Source organism: Lepidochelys kempii, chromosome 9, assembly GCF_965140265.1.
Source record: "Lepidochelys kempii isolate rLepKem1 chromosome 9, rLepKem1.hap2, whole genome shotgun sequence".
Classification (NCBI taxonomy): Eukaryota; Metazoa; Chordata; order Testudines; family Cheloniidae; genus Lepidochelys; species Lepidochelys kempii.
In genome coordinates, this window is record NC_133264.1 from 80597840 (window position 1) to 80625542 (window position 27703).

The window sequence follows — 27703 nt, forward strand, 5'->3', positions numbered from 1 at the left end:
CAAAAAGAAAAGAACAAAAGCAGTAAAAAAGGACTGGCTCATTCTCTACTTGGTTTCAATCCTCTCTCAGAAAAAAGGGGCCTAAATCCCTGATTCTTCCACTCTTACTGAGCTGCTATTGCCAGTTGCTGCCTTCTCTCCTCTCTTTAAGCTCAGTTAAACCCAACAAGCTTTATGCCAAGAAAGATTTTAAGCATCACTTATTTAGACACCTGCTTTAAAATGTTCTCTATATTTCTTTGGAAATTGTACATGGAGAGATCTCTTTCCTGGCTAAAAGACAAAGCAGTCAATTCTGAGAAAGGAGGCAGTCTATTAAACTGTATTGTGTGTATAATTCTGCCACCAGGCAATGGATATCCACCAAGGAACACAAACCTAAATTTTCAGAAGTGATCAGTAATTTTTGGTCCCTCAGTTTTTGAACACCCAACTTGAGGTCTCTGAAAGGTTGCTCCCAGCACTTCCTGAAAATTAAGCCTCTTCAGGCATCTGAAGTTGATCACCCAAAATCATTAGTCACTTTTGAAATTTAGGCTTCAGTGTATACCTCTCATTCGGGATCTCTTTATTTTTAATTCCTCTAGTGTTTCCCAGTTTAGGTTTACAAACAACAAATTTAAGTAAAGCCAGGCTTTGAGAATAATTTGTCTGAAGTGTACACTGAAAAGACGCCAAGCCTTAAAAATTTTGGGGGGCTGAAAATTATTCGAGTATCAGGGTAACACTGAACTCTGAGTATATGCTCTGTGTGGTTGGAGCTCATTCCAAGATGCACAGGGCATTGGAGGGGGACAGTTATTTTATTTAACGTAAGAACAACCTGTCTTCACTTCTAGTCTTTGCTCCTACATGAGCCACGATCCTCAGAAGATGCATTTTATTAGTATAATCTTACTATTTTATGCATTGCTATTGTCTTGTTTCTTCAAGGACAAATTGGAATTAGTATATCAAATGTTTACTTAATTTCGTGCATCCATATTAATTATAGTGTTTCACATGTTTGAAAAACAGCATTAATTATTTTAATCTTTTGAAAGATTAATTTTGGTTGTATATCAAGCTGATCCATGGTTACTATTTATTAAAGCTAAGTAACAAATCTTTAATTATTCAGGCATGTTAATATCAAGCTGGCAAATTTAATATTTGGAATTTTCCCCCCCCATTTGTACTCTAGGTCTGCAACACGTACCCTCCAGAAATAGTGGTGCCAAAGGCTACTAATAAAGCAACTGTGTTTGGAAGTTCCAAGTTCAGAAGCAGAGGGCGGATCCCAGTGCTTTCCTATCTTTACAAAGAAAACAATGTTAGTTATGCACATTCTGGTCGTCTTCTCATTATTTTTCTTGCTGCCCACCCAGCTTTAATATAGGGAAGGAATGTGATCAAGTTGTTAAAAGAATTGGAGAGTTAGAACAGAAGCCAGGAGTTGTCTCTCTGCCACTAGCTTGCAATGTGACCTGATATAATCCTATGAGATATGGGTAATGCTGACCTATTTCATAAGGAGTTGAGGCTTAATTGTTTTTTAAAGCACTTGAGATCCTTCTATGAGCAATGTATATGCAAGTGTAACTATTGTTTTTTACGTTTTGAAGAAATTTCTAAGCAAACACAATTTCAGCTATCAGAAGTTGACTCTCTTTTCCCCAAATAAAACAGTCACTTGGCAAAGCTTGTCCTCTACACCAACATAAAAAAAGCATGATCCTTTCAAGCTTCCTCTTTGAAATCTCACTTGGATCAATTGTAAGAAATGGCTTTTTGGGTTTGTAAACTAAGTTAGTTACAATGGACAATCTTTAACAAATTGCAGCTTAACTCAGCTCAATTTTCTGACTTTTGAACAGAAGGAAATAGCTTGGAACAAATCCCTATTTTTTTTTGTATTAACTCAGAATAAGTGGAGTTTGTTCTAACTGAAGAGTAGAATGCAGCTTTTTTAACTTTGTTGTTTCAGCATTGTTTCAGGCACAGAGATGAGCAAAATCCTGTCACAGTTAACTTGTTAGGCTCAAGGTGCTTTCCTGAGGAAGCTTGTCTTGACACAACAAATTGCATGGAGTTGTGTTGTCAGAAACTACTGAAGTTTATGGTCAAATTCAGCATTGCTACAAGTATGGATCAGTAATAGCTAACTAAAGTCATGAAGAGAGGAAGTGAGAACAAGGGAAAGGGAGTGGGGAAGGGGGACAGCAACAGTTGGGATATAGTGTATGTATGAGATAAAATAAATGGGCCAAACGTGAACATAGATCAGTCACTGTCCAACATTTAAACTGTGTTAAACAATGTCTGGCTTTTATATAGAGACCTCAGCCAGCTGAGGTTGATTTATTGCGTCTAGTCTAGACGCGATAAATCGACCTACGAGCACTCTCCCGTCGACTCCGGTACTCCACCAGAGTGAGAGGTGCAGGCGGAGTCAACGGGGGAGCATCAGCAGTCGACTTACCGCAGTGAAGACACCGTGGTAAGTAGATCTAAGTACGTCAACTTCAGCTACACTTTCATGAAGTTGCGTGTCTTGGATCGATTCCCCTCCCCTAGTGTAGACCAGGCCTTAGTTGAGTTGGGCTGGAGATCCTGTTGTTGTTAAAGACGAGGCTTAGAAAGAAAGGTCCCCTTGTTTGACAGTCTCTTAGATAGTATTGAAGATAGTAATAACTGTCTTTGCACGTGGTGGTTGGGATTCAGCTTGAGCTGGTAGAGAAGGTAACGTCATTTGGGTCCCTCTCTTTCCGGCCCCTTCTGATCAAGACACCTCTCAGGATCAGGATGGTTAAGGCCCGGAGTCCCAGGAAACGGTGGGAGTGGCATCCATGATATGAAGCTCGCTCCAGTAGCCTTCTCTGTTCTTTCCATCTGTTGTTGTTCATTTTTGGTCCTTTAGTACTTTTCCCCACAAAATATTTGTTTTAAGGACCCAAGATGGGAGTGATAGGTGGAATAGCCCATCCCCTCTGTGACGAGATCGCCGGGGTGCAGCCTGGGACAGTGGGACCGCTCTGTCCCTTTCTCTCTCCAGCCTGGGCTGTCTCTCACAATGCCTTGCTAGTGACAAGCAGTAAGCCCCTCCAGGCGGTGTTATCACTCAGCAGCACAACCACATGTGGAGCCCCACACTCAGCTAGATTGCATGAATGCTTCCAGAGCCGCTCATGAATCACACAGAGAAAGGCATTAGCAAAATCCCGCTAGCTCCCAGCACTTTACCTCAGGAATATACCGTCTTGCACTGCTGAAGATGAGCAGTGCAGATTTATTAATTGGTTCACCACTTCATCAGTGCAGGTGAGTCATTCATTGTAGCTCCCTCCCTGGACAATGGCTGATGTCTGTTCAACAGCACCCCCTTGGTTGTTGATTACCTCCGTTGTCAATGTCTCTGTATAGTTGGTATCTGGGTGCCTCCCAAACCCACAGCATATTTTAGTGAAAACCATACAACACAATTCTTATAATTTCATATGTATTGGTGATATGCATATTTAGATAGAACAGTGTCTTTCAGCTGATCATAACCTTTTCCCTGCTACCTCACATGGCATACTTTATATGCAATATCACAGTTATATACAGATGAGGAATATGGGGGTTATAAGACACTTCCCTAAGGTATAGTGTGTCACACCCTCATTATGTTGTCCACCAATTAGGCCTAATATCCAACATACAAGCTTTGGCTCATTAACTTCCAGCTCCACGTCTTCTGTTTTTAGTGAGCATAATTTCAACACAGACCTTGAATCGGATCAATTTGGCCTTTTTGTTTAGTTATTCAGTTATTCGATCTCCCTTTTGCATTGTTTTCCATCCACATTTGTTGTTATAGGTTATTATGGCATTTTATGAACTTCCACATACTTTTAACAGTTGAGTGCATGATTAAGGTAAATTTGGAGGCCCAATTATTACAACAGATAGAAGTCCTTAGGCAGAAGAGCAATGCATTTGAGAGGAGGGTGGATAATTGTCTCCATAGAAGCACAATCCACTTGAGACTCCCAAAGCTCTTGAGAAGATTAGAAGCATGAGCTGGAATTTTTCACTAATTTGTCCACGTGACAGAAGCTTTACAGTTAAACAGAGACCAGGCTTAGAACCATCCCCATCAAATTTTAGCGTGTCCCTCCAAGCAATAAATATTCCTGATTTTGATCTTTTCTCTACAGTAAACTATTGTGTGTTTCAGGCTGCCATATGTCGCTGTAGCCAGCCTCTCTCTGGTTTCAGTGCTCGCTGTGTGGAGGATGAACAGATGCTGCAGGCAATTAGACAAGCCAACCCAGGGAGTCCCTTCATGTATGTTGTAGACACAAGGCCAAAGGTATCACTTAATGGGATTTGTGGATGTTCCTAAAGTTCACATCTGTTATGTCAACACTGCTTCCAATGGATCATGGTTTTCAGATCTCTAACCTAGTATAGTATGAGGAAGCTCTGCTAAAATTATGGTGGGGGATGTCAGAGGCCACTCCTTCCTTCCCCAAGAAACTGGTGTCCACCTCACCGCTCCTTAATGATGAACTCCGTGTCCAGCTGCTGTTCTTGGTCCTAATGTCTCCCCTCCTCCCATTCGTTTGTGTGAGATCAAACTGCGGTGATCATAGGGGCACTCGTTCCTAGAGTATACCAGATTATCTGACGTTATAGTTAAGAGTAGCCCAACTTTAATGACCTTTAGTGGTTGACTGAGGCAGTGGAATGGGTCCCAGTACAGAGGTTAGGCCCCGAGTTTATCATTGACATGGAGAGGGGAGTTTAAAGTACTGGTTGCACAAATCCGAAGTGCTAGTATTGGTGTGGCTCAGAGGCACAGTGGCCTTCAAGGATTATCTGGTTTCATACAGTCTGAAGAGGTGCAGTTCCTGCAATGTTCTGACATAAAAGTAATTTTAATGAATATTGCAGTGGAGAGCATAAAAGTTGCTAGTGCACTGTGAAACCTGCCATTACAGTATACGGAGTTCCTTTTACCTCAGTAATGGCACTTCAGGGCTAAAACGTCACTGTTGGGATGTTGGCTCAGTAATAGCTCTGTCCTAGGTGATTGGGAAATGCTTGCATGAAGTTGCACTGAAACATCTAATGATTACGTCTTGAGACATAAATAGCTTGAAAACAAGGTGAGATGTCTGCATCTGTTGTGGACCTATTCATGAAGAGTTCTAGGCATAAGGAAATTGGAACATAAGGATTTGCATGAGGATATCCAACTACAAAAAAAGCAGCTCTATACTGCTGGCCATTTTGAATCTGAAGTCGTGAGCTCATCTACTATTAGGGGATATTGGCATGGCCTGTATTAGACTGGAAATGGGACACACAAGGTGCAGATCAGGTGTCGCCTCCAGGTAAACATAGAGGATGTTTCAGCAAGTCTTCGGCTGTTGAGTATGGTGTTTCCTAGAGCTAATTCTGTTGTGCTATTTGTTCCATAATCATTTGTTTGTAGTAACATTGATCATAATACATTCATCTGGCATTTGTGTGGTGCTCATGTACTTTGACAGGTGTTCCATCGACATTTATGATTAAATTAATGGCTATGTAGTGATAATCCTCTCGATGGCAAGGGAGGAGATTATATTTAGCCACGTTTCTCCCTCTCGCCAGCCAGTGTTTAACCTGTTTAAGGAGAATGAAATAACCTAGATTTATTTTCACTATGTGCTACTAGGCTTGTGTTTCTGAATCTCTCTACCTCATTCCTTTCCATGGAGGCAAACTACTCCACTTCCAAAATCCATGGATTTGGGATTGAGAGTTAAAACTGAGGTCCTATTCACTTGTGACCATTCTAGATTTTATGGTAACTTTAGTATGGGCCTGGCTCAATTCCATTCTGGATAATCAACATCCCTTTTCCTTAACTTCTTCCTGCAACTTCAATTGAATACTGTATTCTTGCTGTTGTAAACTTACACATTGTTGCGGTTTGCTAATAAGCAGCTGCCATGTTCCACCTCTGAGTTGGTTGCATTTTAGTGATAGATTAAACAAACTCTCTTTATTTTTTTTTTCAAGTGCTTTGGAATCCTTTTATTATTTTTGCAGCACCATGCACATTTATGGTGGTTTATAAAAATATTTCTGCTAGATGAAAGATGTGTTCAAATGTAACTATTGCTTTTATTTGTTGCTTTTTTTTCTAGCTTCTCAATTAAAAAGAAAATGAATCTCAGTTGTGATAACAGTGAAACTTCTATAGTCAAACAAGCTTTTGGTACTACTTTGTGTTAGGCAGCTTGAAATTGACATCCAGGTTCTTAAGCCTTTGCCTAGTGTTAGTTGACTGCACACACGTAATTTTAGTAAAACGATTGGAAACAATTAATGGGCAAAAATAACCAAAACTAACAACGTTCCCCACCACTCTCACTTTTGTGAACTTGCTTTGCCTGATGTTCTGGAAGATGAAAAGCATTTGTGAGCCAGGTTTGCTTATGCATTTTTTTCACTTGATTTCTACAGTTAAATGCCATGGCAAACCGAGCTGCTGGTAAGGGTTATGAGAATGAAGATAACTATGACAACATTCGCTTTAAATTCATCGGCATAGAAAACATCCACGTGATGCGGAGCAGCTTGCAGAAACTCTTGGAAGGTATGGCACTTGCCTTTGTCCCTGTGGTGTTGGTTGCCACCTATTGACGTAACTCGCACTCCACAATGGACACATCCTGTGTACATAACTGCATGTGCACTTCGGGGCATGGGACAGAAAAAAGATAAGGAGAGTAAATATCTGGCTTTGTGCTAGTCTTATAGAAAAGGCTCAAAGTGTTACAGTATTTTAGCTGATGTTAAAATGTTCTTTAAAAACTTGTTGGTGAAAGAGACAAGCTTTCGAAGAAGAGCTCTAGGTAGGCTTGAAAGCTTCTCTCTCTCACCAACAGAAGTTGGTCTAATAAAAGATATTACCTCATCCACCTTGTCTCACTAATATCCTGGGACTGACATGAGTGCAACAATACTGCATACTTTAAAAAAGGATCTGATAAGAGGCATTGTGTTCAGTTTTACCATGCATCTAAAATAAAAGCTAATATTTAGCAAATTTTGTCATTAAAAGTAAACAATCAACCACATACAAAAATAAAATAAAAACAAACAAGTAAGATGATCATAGCCTTTTACCATTAAGCTGATCATTAGTTAATTTATGAAATACTGAAATGCAATTGAAAGAAGTTATTTTTATTTGGGTTATTTTGGTATGAGTAATCTGTGATGTGAGAGTAGGTTTCAGAACTCTCCTGCAGGAGAGTTAACAACTTGCACTATGTAGTTTTTATTTTTTTCATTTGTTTTTAAATGTGAATGCACATTCTCAGGGCCTTGCACAGCTATTTGGGATGAACTTGAGGGGACACTCTTCTGGACCAGTGGAGATTAGGGGTCTGATTCTCCTCTCATTTATACTGATGTAAATTGGGAGCCATGCCATTGAAGCTAATGGAGCTGTTCTGGTCTAAAACTGAAAGGGGACTCAGACCCTAAGTGAAGAAAGAGAAGAGTGAGAGTATTGATACAGTACTTCCTGCTGGCTTATTCACTATAGTATTAACATCCTTCTGCTGGCAGAGTCTGGGGAACGTTTTGAAGCTGATACTATAAGTCCTTCTGTCTTGTCCCATTGCCTAGAATTGTGAGGCATATAATACAAACACAGTCATTCAAAATATATAGGAGGTTAATATTTGGGTTGTCAGTGTAATGCTATGGAGTGATCGAATAACTGATGCCCAGATCAGCTGGTCTGGTAGGATCCAGGGTTTGGTATTGGCCTTGGAGAAAAATCAGGCTAGACGGAACAGGGGGTTTGGCATATGCAAAAGTACTGCTCTAGTCAAGAGGACCTGATGCTGGATGATTTATTTTGGAGTGGGTGAAAAAGCAGAATAAATGCTAGTTTATTCTTATTTTATCCCCTTGGCTAGAAGGCCTTGACAAAGATAGTGTGTCTCAGAGGTTCTGAGGAACTATTGAACTATAACATTATAAGCATTTTCTACCATGCTTTTCACCATATTATCCGAGCCCTCTTCAAGGTGAGATACGTCATTTACCCCTAGAAATTAGAACTCCCCATCTTTCTCTAGTCAGTTTTATAGTGATTATATGCTGGTGGTGTCTGAGTATGTGTGATGTTCTATAATGAAGGGATGGGTAAACACATAAAACCTTAAATCACCTGCCTTGGTTGAAGAGAGCTCTTTTGAAATGAGATTTTGATTATAATGGTGAAAGGAGGGAAAAGATACTCCAGGCTTAAATGCTAGAGCCCTCTGCAAGCTAAAGAATTTTAATTGTGTTTACACACTCAAACACACTATCCATAGTGTGTGATCTCTTTAAAGAGAGAAAATTGATTCCTGTATTTCAGTATTCAGAGAACATTAGCTTTCAGGATCAACCAAGCTGTGTCACTATTATTCAGTGGAGGAGGATTAGCATTGATGGACAGGAGGGGTTGAGAAAATCATGGTTACTGTGCATTTCATTTGAGAAATCTCTGCCAATTCTTTTGTTTGTGTTTTCAGTGTGTGAAACAAAATCTCCCTCAATGAGTGACTTTCTTACTGGACTGGAGAACTCAGGCTGGTTACGGCACATTAAAGCTGTAATGGATGCTGGAGTCTTTCTTGCTAAGGTATAACTTTCCCCAAGAGAAATTTATTTTTTTGCACGCGCGCACACACACACACACACACCCCTCCTCCTCCTGTTAGTAATGACAGCTGTGAAATAGTTGCCCAAGAGAAGTGGGGGAAGCCCCATTGTTTGGACACTTAACACTAGATTGGACTCTCTACCTGAAAATGTAGAAAATGAGCCTGCAATGGTAAAGACATAGACTGGGAGACCTAACTGTCTCTTTGTGTGTGTCTTGTGACTATAATATAGTGTTTTCCTACATGGATTGAAACTGTGACCTATCCAGTATATTCCAACGAGCAACATTACCTACTGTTCATTTGTTCTCAATTTTATTTTACTTCAATTTGAATAATTAAAAAAGATGCCTAGGTGCCCTGATGTGTAATTAATGTTGCAAACAACTCATAACTTTTCTTAACACTTTCACTAGTTAGCAAAAATTGTGGTGTTCTAAGTGAGGGTTTTTCTGAGTGTGTTTGTCATCTCCTGTCACTATATGCTATATGGATGGCATAATTTTGAACTTTTAACACCGATCTCTTTTTCCATGGGCTATTGTAAGGCGCATGACTTTTCTTCTGATCAAGTGGAAAGAGCAAATTTGCTGCCGCAAACAGATCTTCAGTAACTGCAAAGGGAATGCAGTAAATGATTGGTAGAAATCAATTGCCTTGCATAAGTATTCTCTCTTCTCTGGGTTGCTCCATGGTGAATTCCTTTCTCTTTTTTTTTAAAAAAGAGGAATGATTTTGTATTAGTCTTCTGCTACCGGTACAAAGGAAGAGAGACACAAATATGGGAGGAAGTTGGGGTGATGATCTTCCTCTGTCCCCTAATTTTCCTTGAAAATTCCCAGTCCCAGGGTAGCGATAGGGTCAACTTTCCTCATTTACATCCTTCTTTAAGATTTCTTCCCCCTTAATGCCCACAAGAAGTGTCAGCAACAAATACAAATACATATTATATGGATATGAATATACACATGCCAAGTAATTGCATGTTCATATTTCTGAAATCTGTGTCCTTCCTCATCCCGACTCTTCCTTGCTGTTTGTTACCTCCCACCAACTTGTGTAACATTTCAGGTTAAATTGAAAACTCTTAGAGGTGAGGGCCACGTCTCTGTATTTGTTCTGTAATGTGCCGATTGGAAACTCTATTAAAGATAAATCAGACTTTGTGAGATGAAGGGATTATGTTTAGTTACCACAACTACCAAGCTGTTAAATTGTGTTCTGTTTTATTCTCTTCTTGGCAGGCAGTGAAAGAAGAAAAAGCCAGTGTCTTAGTCCACTGCTCAGATGGGTGGGATCGTACAGCTCAGGTCTGTTCACTGGCTAGCCTCCTCTTAGACCCGTTTTATAGAACTTTTAAAGGACTCATGGTAAGAACAGATATGCTTTGGGTTTTAAAAATGAAATATGCATTGTAGCATTGTGAAGCGTTTGGAATGTAAACAAGCCCTGATTAAACACTTTAGATCAGTGGTTCTCAAAGCCTGTCTGCCGCTTGTTCAGGGAAAGCCCCTGGCAGGCCAGACTGGTTTGTTTACCTGCTGCATCCGCAGGTTCGGCTGATTGCGGCTCCCACTAGCCACGGTTTGCTGCTCCAGGCCAATGGGGGCTGCAGGAAGGGCAGCCAGCATGTCCCTTGGCCCCTGCTGCTTCCCGCAGCCCCCATTGGCCTGGAGCGGCAAATTCTTCTGATTCTGATCAGGACCACTGGGTGCTAATATAATATAAAAGACATTTTTTCATTTTTGTAACATCCAAAATGTACCTTACGAATCATAAAAGTGTAGTCATTCCCAGGTGAATATAATAAATACCCGAAAAAGATCCCGAAACCATTAAAACAAAATAATGTATTTGCCAAAGAAATACTGCATGTAGGTGTATGGGTATCTTCTGCTCTTTAAATCCCTGGATGACGACTTCTGGGCTGACTATGTAATATGGTCTAAAAAGGTATTCCTTTAAGGCACCGATTCATTTATTCAGTGCATCACTGTACATGTCCTTGCTAAGCTAATCCCATACATTTTCTTTGATAAGGGTTTTATGCAGGTTCATACTTTTCTAAAATAGAAACATCTCAATTAAGTAAACAAAAAAATCCAGCTATATTTAAGGCCAGAAATTAAGGCCTGTACCATTTGATAGAATACTCCTTACATTCCCATTTATATGTTCTTAAAAATAAAATTTTCAAGGTATTTTTGGGTCTCTTCAGAATGAAGTAGCTGTGTAGTGGAATAAACAGTGATGGTTCTCGCATATACCTCAAGAAAAATGTCCAGATGTCTGGTCTGTGGGGTTATGTTTTGAAAGGGTTTACTTGTCTCCTGGGGGTAGTAATGCATTTATTGAAATTAATTCTTATGTTAATAAAGCAAAATCACCAGCAAAGTGACAGCACAAAGATTCTCAATAAGATTCAGAATAACCTCCTATCCCAGCAATAGTCTAATACTGGTGATGGAGGATTGTTCCAATTCCATAAATCATCTTATAATTTTCATCAACCTTTTATGATAAATAGGCAGGGTACGACAGATACTATCCACTAAGCCTAGCTAGAAGAATTCTGTGGTATTGAGGCATCATTTCACTTTTTTCCAAGCAACTTAATAGTTTTTCATTTACTTTCTCTCTCTCTTTGAAACTGAAGGTTCTAATAGAAAAGGAATGGATTGCGATGGGCCACAAGTTCTCACACAGGTAAAAGCAGATTATACTCGAGGTGGTAACAGGAGGGAAGGGTTGAAGGTAAAATGCAACCTGTATGTGCTTAGAGTAAGGGGCATTTGCTCTTTTTGAATTGGAATCCTTAGGGTTCATCAACTCTTGGGTTTTGTGCATGTTTTCCTATATTCATTGATTTACAAAATGAGCAAATTATTTAATCTCTACACTTCCATTTCTCCATCTGTACAATGGGTTGATATTACATTGATACTGGGTGTGAAACATTCACGTTTTGGAGGGGCTTTTTGCCTCTGATACCCTTCTGTGTTGACTGGGCTAGGGGCAAAACCCAACAAACATTTACAGAGTATTTGCAGCTTTAACTTCAGCTCACAATTCTAGTACTAACCAATTTAAGACTTGCATTCCATGGGTTTATAAAAATGTTGCTCTCTAATTGATAATCCATTTGTACTGCATGGTAATTTAATTAACAAATGAAAAATACAGAGATTTACTTGGTCCAGACTAACACTAGGAAGAAATAGCCTGATTATTTTATCACATTAAATGGTGAAGAACTGAGGTTCTGTACTGAAGTGAACTTTGTTTAACAATTGTCTCAATATGAAAATACTCTTGTTTAAAAGTGTAGTCAATAAATATTTTTTCTTAGAGTGAGACACACCTGAAGAAAAGCCCATTTAGAGATCCACATAACATTACCTTATAAGGACTTATCCAAAGATGAACTGCAGCCCAAACAAACATATCCCACAGTTCTTCCCTCTGTGGGAAGAACTGTTTTCACCTTGTGTTTTTCTAAGACCAGAAACTAAATGTGCCTTTCACCAGTATTGTAAAGGAAGGACAGCATAAAATTTAAATTACTTTTTGCACACTTTGTCAAGTTCTTAGGGAAGAGTGAAATTTCATCATCGCCTAGGAACATAGGATGAGATAGTTATTCTGCCCCTAGTCATGGCTGGTGCACGATGCTTCATGGGAAGGTGAATTTCCCCTTTGTAATTTGGTTAGCTGCATGATACTGTAGATGGAATGAAGGAGTCCAGGCTGTGACTTTGTCCCCTGAATGTATTCAGCTTGCTCTCTGTAGCAGGAGACCATGTTGCCATTAGCTTGGAAAAAATAGTACTGAACAGTTTGTTTGCCCCAAGCAAACTTGCAAAAGTTGCTACTTGTTTCTGTAGAGTTGAAGGCAGTGTCCCTTTCCAACCCACTGGCTTTCCTGGCAGTGGTGGAATGTTCAGTGCCAGAGTAGGAGAATTGCCTGCTTTGCTAAACTGTTGTGAACCCTCCTTTGTTCTGGTCCTTTTGTTTCTGGATATACTAAAAGGAAAAATAATCCTTTCTTACCTAGAAAAATTTTGCAAAATTATATGAGGTGTTCTGAGCCTCATCTAAGCAATAATGTTCATTGAATGATTGTCCGTATGGATTCCAGTCTTTGTGTGCAAGTTGGATTATTTTGGCCAGCAATGTCTGTCGAAGCCCTGCCTGTGCCCTAGGTCCTGCGCACCCTCCATCCAAGGGCATAAAGTGCAGAACAGGCCCAACCACCCCTCGGTTTTTTCTTACCGCCCATTGCAGCAAGATGGAACCCATGCAGTATCTGCCCTTTCCCAGAGCACTGTGGTAGTGAAGTTTTTCACATGCCTAGTCACCCATTGGCAAAATATATATTTTAATTAAATACATTTGTTAGTATAGAGTATGGAGAGATGTGGGTGGTACTAGCTTCATGGCAGAAACTAAATCACCAGTATTTAAGATCTGTCCCCTGTGTGATTCTTTGCCTATTAATGACGGGTTCTCCTATTGCCTATTCTGCACTGGAGATAGAACACGGTTCTGCGATGTGTCTATTTGACACACTTTTTCCAAATGCACTCGGAGTAAGGGAAGCCTGTCTGAAGCTGTTCTTCCTTGAGATTGATACAAGATTCCTCAGACACTGAGGCCTGGTCTACACTACGGGGTTAAGTTGAATTTAGCTGCGTTAGGTCGATTTTAAAAATGACCGCATCCACACAACCAACCCCGTTCCGTCGACCTAAAGGGCTCTTAAAATCGACTTCTATAATTCTCCCCGATGAGGGGAGTAGTGCTAAAATCAACCTTGCTGGGTTGAATTTGGGGTTGTGCAGATGCAAATAGACAGTATTAGCCTCCAGGAGCTATCCCAGAGTGCTTCAATGTGGCCACTCTGGACAGCACTGTCATAAATATAAAGGGAAGGGTAAACCCCTTTGAAATCCCTCCTGGCCAGGGGAAAGCTCCTCTCACCCGTAAAGGGTTAAGAAGCTAAAGGTAACCTCGCTGGCACCTGACCAAAATGACCAATGAGGAGACAAGATACTTTCAAAAGCTGGGAGGAGGGAGAGAAACAAAGGGTCTGTGTGTCTGTCTATATTCTGTCTTTGCCAGGGATAGACCAGGAATGGAGCCTTAGAACTTTTAGTAAGTAATCTAGCTAGGTACGTGTTAGATTATGATTTCTTTAAATGGCTGAGAAAAGAACTGTGCTGAATAGAATAACTATTTCTGTCTGTGTATCTTTTTTGTAACTTAAGGTTTTGCCTAGAGGGGTTCTCTATGTTTTGAATCTAATTACCCTGTAAGGTATCTACCATCCTGATTTTACAGGGGGGATTTCTTTATTTCTATCTACTTCTATTTTTATTAAAAGTCGTCTTGTAAGAAAACTGAATGCTTTTTCATTGTTTTCAGATCCAAGGGTTTGGGTCTGTGGTCACCTATGCAAATTGGTGAGGCTTTTTATCCAACATTTCTCAGGAGAGGGGGGGTGCAAGTGTTGGGAGGATTGTTCATTGTTCTTAAGATCCAAGGGTCTGGGTCTGTAGTCACCTAGGCAAATTGGTGAGGCTTTTTACCAAACCTTGTCCAGGAAGTGGGGTGCAAGGTTTTGGGAAGTATTTTGGGGGGAAAGACGCGTCCAAACAGCTCTTCCCCAGTAACCAGTATTAGTTTGGTGGTGGTAGCGGCCAATCCAAGGACAAAAGGTGGAATATTTTGTACCTTGGGGAAGTTTTGACCTAAGCTGGTAAAGATAAGCTTAGGAGGTTTTTCATGCAGGTCCCCACATCTGTACCTTAGCGTTCAGAGTGGGGGAGGAACCTTGACAAGCACTTTGAACTCCGATGCATTAGCCAGGTACACAGGAAAAGCCCCGGGAACTTTTGAATTTCATTTCCTGTTTGGTCAGCATGGCGAGCTCAGCAGCACTCAGCAGCACAGGTGACCATGCAGTCCCAGAATCGCAAATGAGCTCCAGCATGGACCAAAAGGGAGACACTGGATCTGATTGCTATACGGGAAGAAGCATCTGTGCAGGCAGAACTCCGATCCAAAAGAAGAAATGCAAATATATTTGCCAAAATCTCATAGGGCATGTTGGACAGAGGCTACACCGGGGACATACACCAGTGCCGCGTGAAAGTTAAGGAGCTCAGGCAAGCCTACCAAAAGATAAAGGAGGCAAATGGTCGCTCCGGGTCAGAGCCCCATACATGCTGCTTCTGTGAACAGCTGCATGGCATTCTAGCGGGGGACCCTACCACTACCCCACCACTGTCCGTGGATATCTGCAAGGGGGGAGTCTCACGCCACACAGAGGAGGATTTTGTGGAGGAGGAGGAGGATGAAGAGGAGGAGAATGCACAGCAGGCAAGTGGTGAATCCATTCTCCCCGGCAGCCAGGACCTTTTCATCACCCTGGAGCCAATACCCTCCCAAGGCGGGATCCCTGACCCTGAAGCCGGAGAAGGGACCTCTGGTGAGAGCACATTTGTAACTACAGTACAGGGTTTAAAAGCAATAGTGTTCATGGTCACCTGGTTGAAATAGGGGAATTTTTGTAAGGGAACAGTAAAAGGACCCCATTCATGCTGGGCTGTTTGCGCTTGGCTAAAACGGATCATCCCAGAGAATAGCCACGCGGCGGGGGGGGGGAGAGGTGTGAAGGGATCATCCTGGAGAATAGCCATGGGGTGGGGGGTAGGTGTGTGCGTCACATCTACCCAAATACTGCAGCCCCTTCTTTTAAATGTGAAACCCAACCCATTGCTTGCTCTGGGAAGGGAGGGTGCTGCAGTTTGAAACGTTTCCACATGTTGCAAAGGTGTAAGAAGCCAACTCAGTTTTACTCGCCCTTATCTCCCCCCAGGTGCAAATGTTTCTACTCTTCCCCCATCATCTCCATCCCTGAGGTTATCGCAGATTAGAAGGTGAAAAAAATGGACTTGCGATGACACATTTTCCGGGCTCATGCAGTCCTCCCACACTGATAGGGCACAGCTTAATGCATGGAGGTATTCAGTGGCAGAGGCCAGGAAAGAATTAAGTGAGCGCGAAGAATGGAGGCAGGATGCGATGCTGAGGCTAATGGGGGAGCAAACGGACATGATGAAGCGTCTGTTGGAGCTGCAGGAAAGCCAACAAGAGCACAGACCCCCCCGCTGCATCCACTGTATAACCGCCTACCTGCCCCATGTTCCATAGCCTCCTCACCCAGATGCCCAAGAACGCGGGGGTGGGGCCCTCTGGGCACCCAACCACTCCACTCCAGAGGATGGCCCAAGCAACAGAAGGCTGTCATTCCAACAGTTTGATTTTTAGTGCGGCTACAAAAAGCAATGTGGCCTTGTCCTTCCCTCCTTCTGCACTCCACCCAGGCTCCCTTGTCAGCTATCTCATTTTTTTTTAATTAATAAAGAATGCATGGTTTCCAAACAATAGTTACTTTAATTTGAAGGGGAGAGGGTGGTTGGCTTACAGGGAACTAAAATCAACAAAGGGGGTGGGTTTGCATCAAGGAAAAACACACACAACTGTCACACCGAAGCCTGGCCAGTCATGAAACTGGTTTTCAAAGCCTCTCTGATGCACAGCGTGCCTTACTGTGCTCTTTTGATCACCCTGGTGTCTGGCTGCTCAAAATTGGATGCCAGGTGATTTGCTTCAACCTCCCACCCTGCCATAAACATCTGCCCCTTACTCTCACAGCCATTACACACAGCAAGCAGCAATAACAATGGGAATGTTGGTTGCGCAGAGGCCTGACCTAGTCAGCAAACAGCACCAGCGCGCTTTTAAATGTCCAAAGGCACATTCTACTACCATTCTGCACTTGCTCAGCCTATAGTTGAACTGCTCCTTACTACTGTGCAGGCTGCTTGTGTAAGGCTTCATGAGCCATGGGAGCAAGGGGTAGGCTGGGTCCCCAAGGATAACTACTGGCATTTCAACATCCCCAAGGGTAATTTTCTGGTCTGGGAAGTAAGTCCCTTGTGATCCACCAGTGCTTGCAACACCATTGAGAAGTACCCCTTGCAGTTTATGTACTGGTTGGCAAGGTGGTCTGGTGCCAAGAAGGGGATTTGCGTTCCGTCTATCACCCCACCACAGTTAGGGAACCCTATTGCAGCAAAGCCATCCAGCATGACCTGCACATTTCCCTTGGATAACTGAATGTCAGTGACTGCATTGGCTACTTGGATCACAGCAGCCCCCACAGTAGACTTGCTCACTCCAAATTGATTCCCGACTGACGGGTAGCAGTTAGGCGTTGCAAGCTTCCACTGGGCTATTGCCACTTGCTTCTCAACTGTCAGGGCAGCTCTCATCTTGGTATTTCTGCACTTCAGGGTGGGGGAAAGCAACTAACAGAGTTCCAGGAAAGTGGCCTTGCGCATGCGAAAGTTTTGCAGCCACAGGGAGTCGTCCCATACCTGCAACACTATGGGGTCCCACCAGTCTGTGTTTGTTTGCCAGGCCCAGAATCAGCGTTCCACTGTATTAACTAGCCCCACTGTTGCCATGCTGTCCCAATTGCCACTGCCCGTGCTTTCAGAAACGTCTGTGTCCATGTCCTCATCAAAATCCTCCTCGTGCTGGTGTCTCTTAGCCTGGTTCTGCATGGACTCCAGGATAACGTGCGAGGTGTTTACAAATGTCACAACAGCAGTGGTGATGGGAGCTGAGTAGGCTCCATGCTTGCCGTGGCACTGGTCTGCAGGAGAGCAGAGTTGCAGCAGAAGCAGTGGATGATGACGGTTAGCAGTCCTACTGCACCGTCTGCTGACAACAGCACACAGGACAAAACAGCAGCAGTGACAGTGAGCTGAGCTGAGCGGGCTTCATGCTTGACCTGGTATGGTGTCTGCACGGAAAAAAGGCACGAAACAATTGTCTGACATTGCTTTCACGGAGGGAGGGGCGACTGATGACATGTACCCAAAACCACCCGCAGCAATGTTTTTGCCCCATCAGGCATTGGGAGCTTAACCCAGAATTCCAATGGGCAGCGGAGACTGCAGGAACTGTGGGATAACTACCCACGGTGCACCAATCCATAAGTCGATGCTAGCCATGGCAGTGAGGATGCACTCCAACTTAATGCGCTTAGTGTGGACATACACAATCAACTGTATAAAATCGATTTCTAAAAATCGACTTCTATAAGATGGACCTAATTTCATAATGTAGACATACCCTGAGAGGAGGGCTGTCGCTAGGCCTCAGCCATTTGGTCAGTCTCTCTCTCTCTCTCTGTTAGTGTCCTGGTGAACCGAGATTGCACCTTGAACTCTTGGGCCACCTGTACCTAGAGGCCCCATTTGTCTGCCACTACCACTCCAGAGATGAGCCAAGGCACACGTCACCATCTTTGGCACCTAGCAAACTGAGACATGAGTCATCAGATTCACAATACAGACTCATTTGTCAAGACCTTTCCAGTGTACTGGTATCAACCTCCAAGACAGGACATGTGATCCCCACTAAATTGGTGGACTCTGCTTCCCTCAGTACCAAATGCCTCGGTTATGTGTTACCCAGAACGTTCCAACCTCAGTACTAATTACCTTGACAGTACTCTGTACCTCGGCACCTAAACTATACATGATATAGAGTGACTTACTGGCATCACTTCTCCTAAAGATTTACTCTTTCTCCAGGTCACATGATGGTCAGAGTGTTTCTCATATTGTTGAATGTTATAGGATGCAACCTCGTAGCTTTCTTTCTAACTCTCCAGGTGTGGCCATCTCGATGGTGATGCAAAGGAAGTGTCCCCTGTCTTCACTCAATTTGCTGAATGTGTCTGGCAACTCATGCAGCAGTTTCCCTGTGCATTTGAATTCAATGAGCGGTTCCTCCTCGAAATCCATGACCATGTCTACTCCTGCCAGTTTGGCAACTTCCTTGGGACTTGCCATAGGGAACGGGAGGCTCTGAAGTGAGTTGGCAGTTCATGGGACAAAGGTCTGGAAGTCTCTCTAAACTCTTTTTTTAAAAAATTTAATTGGAAAAGTAATCAAGGTTAAGGGATAAATTCTCTTAATTCTTGCAGGTGCTCTGCAGTGTGAAAGACTTAATCTCATCTATTGAGGAATGTATCCCCAAAACTCTGTTTTAAATAGCAACTCCACAGTAACTTGCAGGTGTCAATTTATTGCCCTTCACTTTACTCCCTCCATTGTCTAATTTAAATTATCAGCTCCCTAGGGCTTGGACTGGGGTATGTCTGTGTTTGTAAGGTGCACTAATTGCACTATAGAAAGGATAAATATCTTCTATGCAGTCCTACTCACATCTTGAACAGTGCAGCTAGCATTATACTTATACTGTTCGTAACTGTTAGTGATTCGATTTTTTTGTAATTGACAGGATCTTTGAGAAGACCCATTCCCTCTGGCCTTTCCTATTACAGAAGAAGCAGGAGTTCAGGAATCCTCTGTATAAGGGATTCACAGCTTACAAGGAGCTTAAGCCAAACACTCTACCTTTCAGTTTCCAGTAAGTCACTTACTGGAGGAGGGACACTTTTTTTTTTCCACAGGAATGGAAGTGATAACTAAAATGCCTTGCCATATGTCCTGGCATGAGTCACTTGACTTCTGCGTGCCTCCATTTCCTCGTCTGTAAAATGAGGATAACCATGCTTTCCAACTAGTAAAGCAGTTTGAAATTAATAGGTATCTACTAAATAAGTGCAAGTACTATTATTTTAAATATTTGATCTCCGGGTAGCCACCTCCCTGTTACAGGAAAAAAATAAGAATAATTTAAAATATATGCCACTTCAGCTCTGAGAGCTTTCCTTAGAGAGAGTGGACACATTATTGTTAAAAATAGTGCCTCCTTATATATATATTTTTTTTTAAAACAGGGACCTTTTTGTGTTAAAGTGCTGCTGATACACACAAGTATGCTGTTGCTGAAATTATTATAAAATCAAATGGATTTTTATTATTATTTATGCTGCTTGTTTTTCATCTTTATTTGCCTTGGGCACTACTGTACAATTGCATTGGTCAATTTCACTTCCTGTTTCTCAGTCACTAGTGCACAATGCTGTTTCAATCCACAAATCTCAAAGTGCTAAGTATTACTGAAGAGTCAAGGTACTTTGGAAATGAGGGTATAGATGGAAAAAGTTAAAGGTATATACATTAATTGAATTGTCAAAGCTCACAGTGCAATCCATTGCAGAGCAAACTTGGGTCTCCTCCTTGTCTGGTACCCTATCCTCTGGACCATGTTGGGCATGGTGAAGAATATGTAGATCCTCAGAACTTTTTATTTAGCCCTTCTAAAACTTCATGAAAACTTGTCTATTCCTATTAAGTTTTATAAAACCTAGGATTTTAGGTTTTTAAGTAAACGTGGAGCCTGAACTAGTGGAAAATCTCTTCTTTAAACAGGAACAACAATTGCTCCCTGTCACAAGCAACAAAGTACAGCAGATCTTTTAATTCCCTTTCCTTCTGCCCTTGAGGTTCTGGTGCGGAATGTATAACCGCTTTGACAAAGGGATGCATCCAAAGCAGTCTGTGTTGGACCATCTCCTCAACTGCATGAGCCAGAAGATAAAGTTGGAGGACAATGCAACTGACCTGGAAAACGTGAGTCCTGCACGTGGATAATGTACAAAACTGCACGATGATCTGAGCAAATGTGTCTGAGACTAGGATAGTGGTGCCATATATCTCTAGGTGACTGGTGCAAATCCAGCGCACGTTGGAATCCCAACACTTGTTTGAATATATCTAGGTAATTGACATATACAACCCGATTACAATTGACTCCCTCATATCAGAGGGACCAAAGAGTAAATGGGTCACATTCTCTTCCCCCCCCGTAGAGTGGCCACTCCTGAACAGGGTTGAGGTACATGGGAGAAGCTAGCACTGTTGCTGCGTGTGCTGTGCCACCCCTGAAGAACAAAGCACTAAAATCTCTCATATAATTAATCCATCTCCTTTCACCAGTAACAAAAGAAAATTTTGCTACATATAGAAGTTTTTTTTTCTTTGACCTGTTGTACAGAGAAAAATGAGGATGCAAATTCACAAGGCAGCAAAAATAGTGTAGATCCACTGTTTAAGATCTGTAGCTTGTACATAGATATCTCTGTTCTATACAGCCTACAGAAAAGAGCAGTGTGGCTTTTAATTGCTAAATTGCAAAATTCTATGCTTATGATTTCCTTTCTGTGCACATGACTAGACATCTAAAAATAGACTAGTGAGGTGGTGTTTGAGTCCTTTGTTAGATTAGTATGAATACTGAAAATTGTAGAATTGCTAGCTCGAACACAGTGTTTTAAGAAAAGCCATTTTCCTGATACTCTTACAAATGCTATGTTGCATACAGATTATGCATAAAATATTAGAGTGCTTATTGCAAAAGAGGCATTGACCTAGGAGATGCAGTGCTCAGGAACTGGTGGATATGAGTCTTTTTGAGACTATTAACATTTGTTCATCATAAAGCCCTGGTGTCAGGGTGTCTCATCTTTTGTTAATCTTTTTCACTAATTCCTTTCTGCTGGTATAGAAGCTGCCCTTCCTAGATGGTCCCCTGCCAGATGAAGTTTGCTCCTTATCTAAAATTGTTAATGCCTCAGTTGAGTCTTCGAAAACCCCAATGCTGAACACTCCCCAGGATTACGAAAGTGAACCACCTGCTCTGTTGACCAATGGTGCCATAGTGGAAGAAGTCAGCATCATGCCTGATCAGGACCAAAGGAACAAAGAGAACCTTGCTAATCACCATGTCCTTCCTGACCTTAACAGCACCACGGAAGTTATAGAATCGGACGCTAAAAAAGAGAAGCTGCAGCACCAGTGATTAGTTCTTATAGTGTAGTCTGTGTGAGCCATGCAAATGTGGCAGTAAGGTATGCAAAATCTGTGCCCTGTGAAGGCATAGCTGCCTCGACCATGTACAGCCAAGTGTTAATGTGTGTGTTTGGAGGGGCTGTTCTTTGTGAGGTGTGTGAACAACCTAGAGAAGGGATTTTACCTTTAGTTTGGGTTGCATCACCACAGATTAAAAAGACGAATGTGCATGCAGAGCTGCCTAGAAGGCTATCTTGACTGAGAGTATAAACCTCACTTTCCAGTGAAAATGTGGTCTCTCCTACCAGGTTTTAAAGTTGACTTCCATTACTGGGTTTTCAGAGTATAAAGATGCTTTTGGTCACTTTGATATGGAGGGTTAAAAGCCACACAGTATTTATAACTGGGGTAGGAGAGATGTGCTTTGGGTTTTGGCAATGAAAGGATGTAAATGCCATTTTAGTTCACCTTAAAATGTGGATATGCTAAAAAGGCTTTTCTTAGCTGTTTAATGATGCTCTGCATGGAATCCTACACTGTAGCAGAGGCTGATTAATTATTTTCATTTCCTTTGCACATTTGTAAGGAACTGTGCCTTTTTTTTTATTGAGACCATCTTAATGTCCAACCGCGACAATGTAATTTTTATTATTGTAATATGCAGGTTTAGTACATGATTCTTTTGTGGTCAGTGTTTTTAAAACTCTGTTTTGTATATGTCCTGCTGCCAACTTTCCTAGGATCTCAGATGGTCACCTGAGTCACTGGCTTTTCTTTACTCCCACATGTTTAAGAATATCCTATCCCTATTTGATTTAATGTACTTGAACCACACAAAAACATACTGTAGTATTTGCATTTGACAGTGGTGAAGAAGTTTCCCCTAAAATCCTGTGAGTTACAAACCAGAAAGGAGGGAAATGTTTAAATTTACCCCAGAACTTTTCTTGTTTTATCCTGCCAATGTGGGTCTTGCAACAAGGGGATAACTTTTTGTTCTGACCTAGAAATGTGCTTTCTCTCAAACCTAGAAACAAGGCAGCAACAACAAATGCAATGTATTTCTGTTATTAAAAACGAAGGCTAAAAATGATCGCCTCACAGCACATCCTAAGTGCCAATTGAGAATGTAATAGTTGATCTTAAAACATGAATGCAAATTCTGCTCACTTTGCATTCCATTTCCAGTTAAGACATTCAAACTCATTTCCCCCTTCTCCTTTAAAATGAAACAAACATTTCATTAATTTCAGTAACAGTTGCAGGTGCTCAGCATCTCTCATGATCAAGTCCATTATACACAAAATACTATGTATCAGCTCCCGTTCTGTTAAAGCCAAAGCGGGATGATCCCACTGCTCATAGTCTCCATTCTCACTGGCCTACCTTTCAGTAATTTGCATTCAGACAGTCAACTTTTTAAAAAGATTTTTGCTTTAGACCATGATAATGAGCAGCACCTCTTATGACAGTGGACTTTTTGATTTTGTAAAACAGGTGAAAAATGTTATTGGGGATTGTCATCTTGTTTGGGGGGCTGGGAGGGAGAAGGAGAGGAAATCTCCCTGGGTTATAATTCTGGCTGAGTCATGGACTCACTGTGGTGTTTGCCAAGTACTTGACTTCCTTAAATCCCAGTAAATTCAGCTGGAGAAATTGGGTAAAAACACACACAGACAAAACCCAGCAATAAGAAGAAACAGGTGTTCCATCAGTACTGAACTTTTCTGGGGAAATATATTACAAAAAAGAAAATATCTCTGAGGTTTCAAATGGCCTCTTGTGTATATTCAGTTGTCCTGAAAATATTTCTGCTTCCTCTGGTTCAAGTTTTAGAATTTGTACTGGTCTTGAAACCCAGTTTTAGATTTATGGAAACCTAATTCAAATAGGAATGTTTTCAAAGTTTTTAAAAAAATATATTATTTCAATAAATAGTTCAGACATTCCCCTGTGGTAATATGAAATGCAGCAGCCCTCCTTGTAGAGCATACAACCTGAATGTGAAACTGACTACAGGCTATTTTTAGTGTTCAAACTGATCAATGTGTAGAGACTGGGGAAGTAAAACTATGTAAATAGTAAGAAGGAAACTAGCTCTGGTTTTATGCTGACTGTATTACTCTCAGTATCTTGTTTGCAGTTTGGGCAAGAAAATATCCTGTTATGGGTCACAATATACATAATGCAAAAAGGTGAATGGCAGAGAATGTATAGTGCCTAAAATGGCAATGAGGACAAGCCTTTTAAGTCTTTTCTTTTTTTTTTTCTTCATTTGTGGATTTTTCAGTTTTTAAAGCAAGCTGGTTTTAGTCTGATTTAAAAATAAAAATATTTGTTTTCAGGATATGAGGGAGATAGTTACATAGTATCTAAACGGTTTAAACACTGTAATAAGCACATCAGATACAGAACTCTGATGGTGAAAGGATCTGTTAAGGACAAAAAAGCCACTCTTCTACATATGTTAAGTTATGGTATACACCAGAAATATTGCATCATTTAAATGATTATGAATTTAATATCTTGGTGTTTAGTTTAACACTTCTAAATGCATTATTTCTGTGGCAATGAATCTCACATCTCAAGAGAAGAAAATCCACTCTTGAATCCCTCTGCCTTAAAAAGAAAAGGGCTCTGCCCAACTCCTAAAATCAAAACTAACCTGTATGCTAACCTCTTTTTTCATGTTTGCCACACTAACATAGTTGTTTTACGTTTAAAGGAAACATCTTTAGTCTTAGTCTGTTGGTCCAGAATTCTAAGTGTATGCATGGCTCAAAATGCTTTTTTAGATTTCTATGAAAATTGTATTTTAATGGGAACTTCTTTTCCTTCTGCCTCTCCGCAATAGTTTCCATAAGAGATTAATTTCACATTGGCAGTTTTAGCTGGTTGAGCCCTTCTCAAAAGGATCAATAGATGTAGCTTGTCTTTCCTTTCTGGACAGGAGCAAATGGGTATTAAACCCTACATAGGCCTTCCTGAAATTAAGAACTTTTAAATTGCACATGAGGCTAGTAGAGGTACTCTTCAGGACCAATTATATTAAACTTCAACACTCTTCTATGTGATCTTTAATGAAAATTGTGTACAGTGCTGTGTGTATAAAAACAATTTCCACTGACTACTGTTGGATTTAGCCATACTATTAATTTTTGTACAAAAGCATTTTGCAAAATGTTTTTATAAAGTCTTCATACAGTACCTTGTCTTCTAAACCATCCATAGATTTGTTTTTTAAAAAGATACATTGTGACCTTTATTATATCTAGAACAATCTGACATTTTGACATCTTTGCAAATCCCTTGTATTCTTGTCTTGACTATTGGTATGTGCATGCAGCTCTGGCAGGATTACTCTACGTACTGATAGTGATCTTTGCATTTAATCTTGTTTTTGATTTCAGTAACAAAACTGTGCATGGCTGTAAATCTTCAAAATGTAAAACTCAACTAAAAAGGGAAACTGTTTACAACGAAGTTCATCTTGTTAAGATGTATGTTTGTACAATTAGAGTGTGTATCAGAAATCATTTGTACTACAGTGCTAATCAGAGTGCAGTAAAGTAGTAGTCATGGGAATGATTCCATAGTTTCTTGGGAAACCGTAACATTGTTGGACTATCTGAAGACCAGCTAGTTAGAAGCTTTTCATTCAAGAGGAAGATTTTCTGTTTCAGAAATAAAAGGCAGTTGAAAGCACTGTAGCATGTCCTCTGGACTCCTATCGACTAGCATTGGCTTCCTACTGTTGCTTTCAAAATGGTTGCAGAAGCCTATGTTCTGTTTATAATGTCCTGCCTGCTGATAAGATGTTGAGTGATTTGATTATAGGGCCACTACTAGTGTAACAGGAAATCTAAAAACTGTTACGAAGCAGTTGTCTTAAATCCACCTTATAGGAGACAAACTACTGTAACTTATTTATCCAGAGTCAGTGGCCTGCATGTATTGGGTCAAGACTACTTTTGTCTGGAGCTGTAAACAGAACAGTGTTACATGCCTCTTTCCATTCTGACTTGTATAACTGGGAAATGCGCTGTTTCAAGTGGGTGGTGTCTTGTTGGTATAAATGTTTTCTCTCCTGGAGGTTTTTTTTGTGTTTGAATTAGAAATTCTAATGATTGCACATCTGTATATAGTCTCTCACTTCACATGCTACAATTGAGTGTGTTACAATGTGTGTGGGTATCTGGTTGTAAAATGTATTGGTCCTAAGGAAGCTGTCGATACTCTAACATGCTTTAGAGGTTGAGATGGAAGAGGTGCAATATGGCTTTATTTTTTTCACATTCTTCAGAATATTTTAATGAGCTTCATAATGCTGGAATCTTAAATTATGCTTTGTCTTGCAAAATTGTTCTCTACAGTGGTGCTCTCTCCACTGCTTGGCAGAAAAAAGGGAATGTTTAATTGGGTCACAGCTGCTGTAGTTCTAGTTGGCCCTTTTTAGAGTAAATAAAACACGGTTTATGCACTCTTTCCCATGGCATTGTCTAGCTGCAGTGTATTTCAGCTGTCAGGGAATTCCATCCATAAAATGCATAGGAAAAAACACTCTTTGAGTGGGAAGAGGGTGAATATGAGTGCTTGCTGGTTTTGCTCTCCAGTCCTCCTGACTAGGGAAGGAGACTGCTAGTAATAGCTGGACACTTTTTTTTTTTTTTTTTTTTTTTTTTTAACTTTTATGGGTCCAATTCCACAAGGTGTAGAGTGCCTCCTGGATATGCTTGCTACCTTCAATGCCTAATGATATTCACAGGGAGCTGAGAGAGTTTGGCACATTGCAGGATCATGACCTATACAATTGCCTTTTTGCATTTGAACTGACTCTCGGTCACAGATGGAGATACACTTTGGACCCAGTCCTCTGAGGTGCTTAGTACTTCCAGTTCCCACTGAGGTCAGTGAGCATTGGGCACTGTGCACCTTGCAGGATCAGACCCCATTCAGGAACAGTTGGTCTTCCAGTCAAGTTTTAGAGCTGGTGACTTATGCAATAAATTAATAAAAAATCTGGTTTTTGATACTATTCAATAAGAAATATATGGGGGATGACCATTAAGATGGGGCTGGAAGCAAAAAAAAAAAATATTTTTTTTTTTCATTTTTAATCTCCTCTCTCCCCTCCACCCCCAATTTGCAATGAGTGACCAGATTCTTTGTGTGGAAATGACTAATGCACATTGTGAATCGGAAGCCGATCCTTTTTTACCTTCTGTTCCCATGACATGCAGGCACATTCTCTATGTGGGTTCTGCTGGGGAAAGCCATCTCCGAATGTAATAGTTTTGCTTTAATTAAAATACTTTACATCACTCAATTAACACAATTAAGCAAATTCGCACAACAGGCAGTGTTAAAACCCTTGGTTTCCTAAATATCTGTAGTATTAATGGTACCCAATTCAGTACCAATTGCAGTCAGTGTGATTTGTTAGGTTAAGTATTAAAACCACACGTGCTGCTGCATCCGTTGGTGTCTTCAAACTGCAAAAGCAATGCAGAAAGATGAGGTTAAAATGTTTGGCCTATGTCTTTTCTCATACCATTCCTTCGTGTATATAGGCATCTGTATTACTGTAGTAGTGTACGAACGGTGCACTTCATAGCACTGGATCTAGTCATCTGTAAACAGAGCACAAGAAATACTTTTCTCTTATACTAGCCATGAGCTGGTCTTTGTAGGAACTTCTCTAAAATTCTGTATTTTAGTCAGCTCAAACCTTTAAATGTTTTTGCTATTTCTGTAAGTCGGCTGGTATTTTGTCTTTAATGTACTTCTTGAGGGACAGTTGTATAAAAATGTGTATGATTAAAGCCCATGTGCTGTTTTCCTTGAAGCTGCATATGTGTAATCAGCTGCGTTTGATTCACTGCTGAACGTTTTTTGTACCATGTCTAGAGCAGCACTGTGTTCTTGTCTCAAACGGCATTTGGTTGGCACTTCATTTGCATTACAATTTTATTTTTATTTCCTACAAAAATAAAATGAAAGTCTTTGCATTTTTAAGGTAAAGGTTTGTGTGATGTTTCTCTCTTTGGTCAGTTTTTTTAGCTTGTGAATTCCTGCCATGTGTTAAAATTTAAAATATTAAAATGCCAAATCAATGCAGATGGCTAGAAATCACAAACGTTACCTTAACTAGAGTGTGATTTCCCTCCCTATTCCTCG

General features: G+C 40.9%; 2 protein-coding genes across 9 annotated transcripts in view; both read left to right on the top strand.

The window, feature by feature from the left end:
- Positions 1-27547, top strand: part of MTMR8 (myotubularin related protein 8) — a 39225-nt gene extending 11678 nt beyond the window's left edge. For 5 of the 8 annotated variants that reach the window (XM_073361063.1, XM_073361067.1, XM_073361069.1 and 2 more), the window contains 10 exons: positions 1184-1312; positions 4202-4336; positions 6484-6616; positions 8556-8665; positions 9932-10057; positions 11344-11393; positions 18439-18639; positions 19071-19199; positions 20182-20308; positions 21243-27547. In XM_073361063.1, coding sequence (XP_073217164.1) covers positions 1184-1312; positions 4202-4336; positions 6484-6616; positions 8556-8665; positions 9932-10057; positions 11344-11393; positions 18439-18639; positions 19071-19199; positions 20182-20308; positions 21243-21536 — 1434 coding nt within the window. In that variant the 3' untranslated portion in view covers positions 21537-27547. Of the gene's footprint in view, positions 1-1183; positions 1313-4201; positions 4337-6483; positions 6617-8555; positions 8666-9931; positions 10058-11343; positions 11394-18438; positions 18640-19070; positions 19200-20107; positions 20309-21242 lie in introns of those variants that run through there. The other 3 variants (XM_073361065.1, XM_073361066.1, XM_073361070.1) reach the window with 3 other exon arrangements.
- The window catches only part of ASB12 (ankyrin repeat and SOCS box containing 12), a 32214-nt gene continuing 14582 nt past the window's right edge, over positions 10072-27703 (top strand). Inside the window, exon 1 of the mRNA XM_073361072.1 lies at positions 10072-11393. The gene's annotated coding sequence lies outside the window, so the exon portion shown is untranslated. The remainder of the gene's footprint in view (positions 11394-27703) is intronic.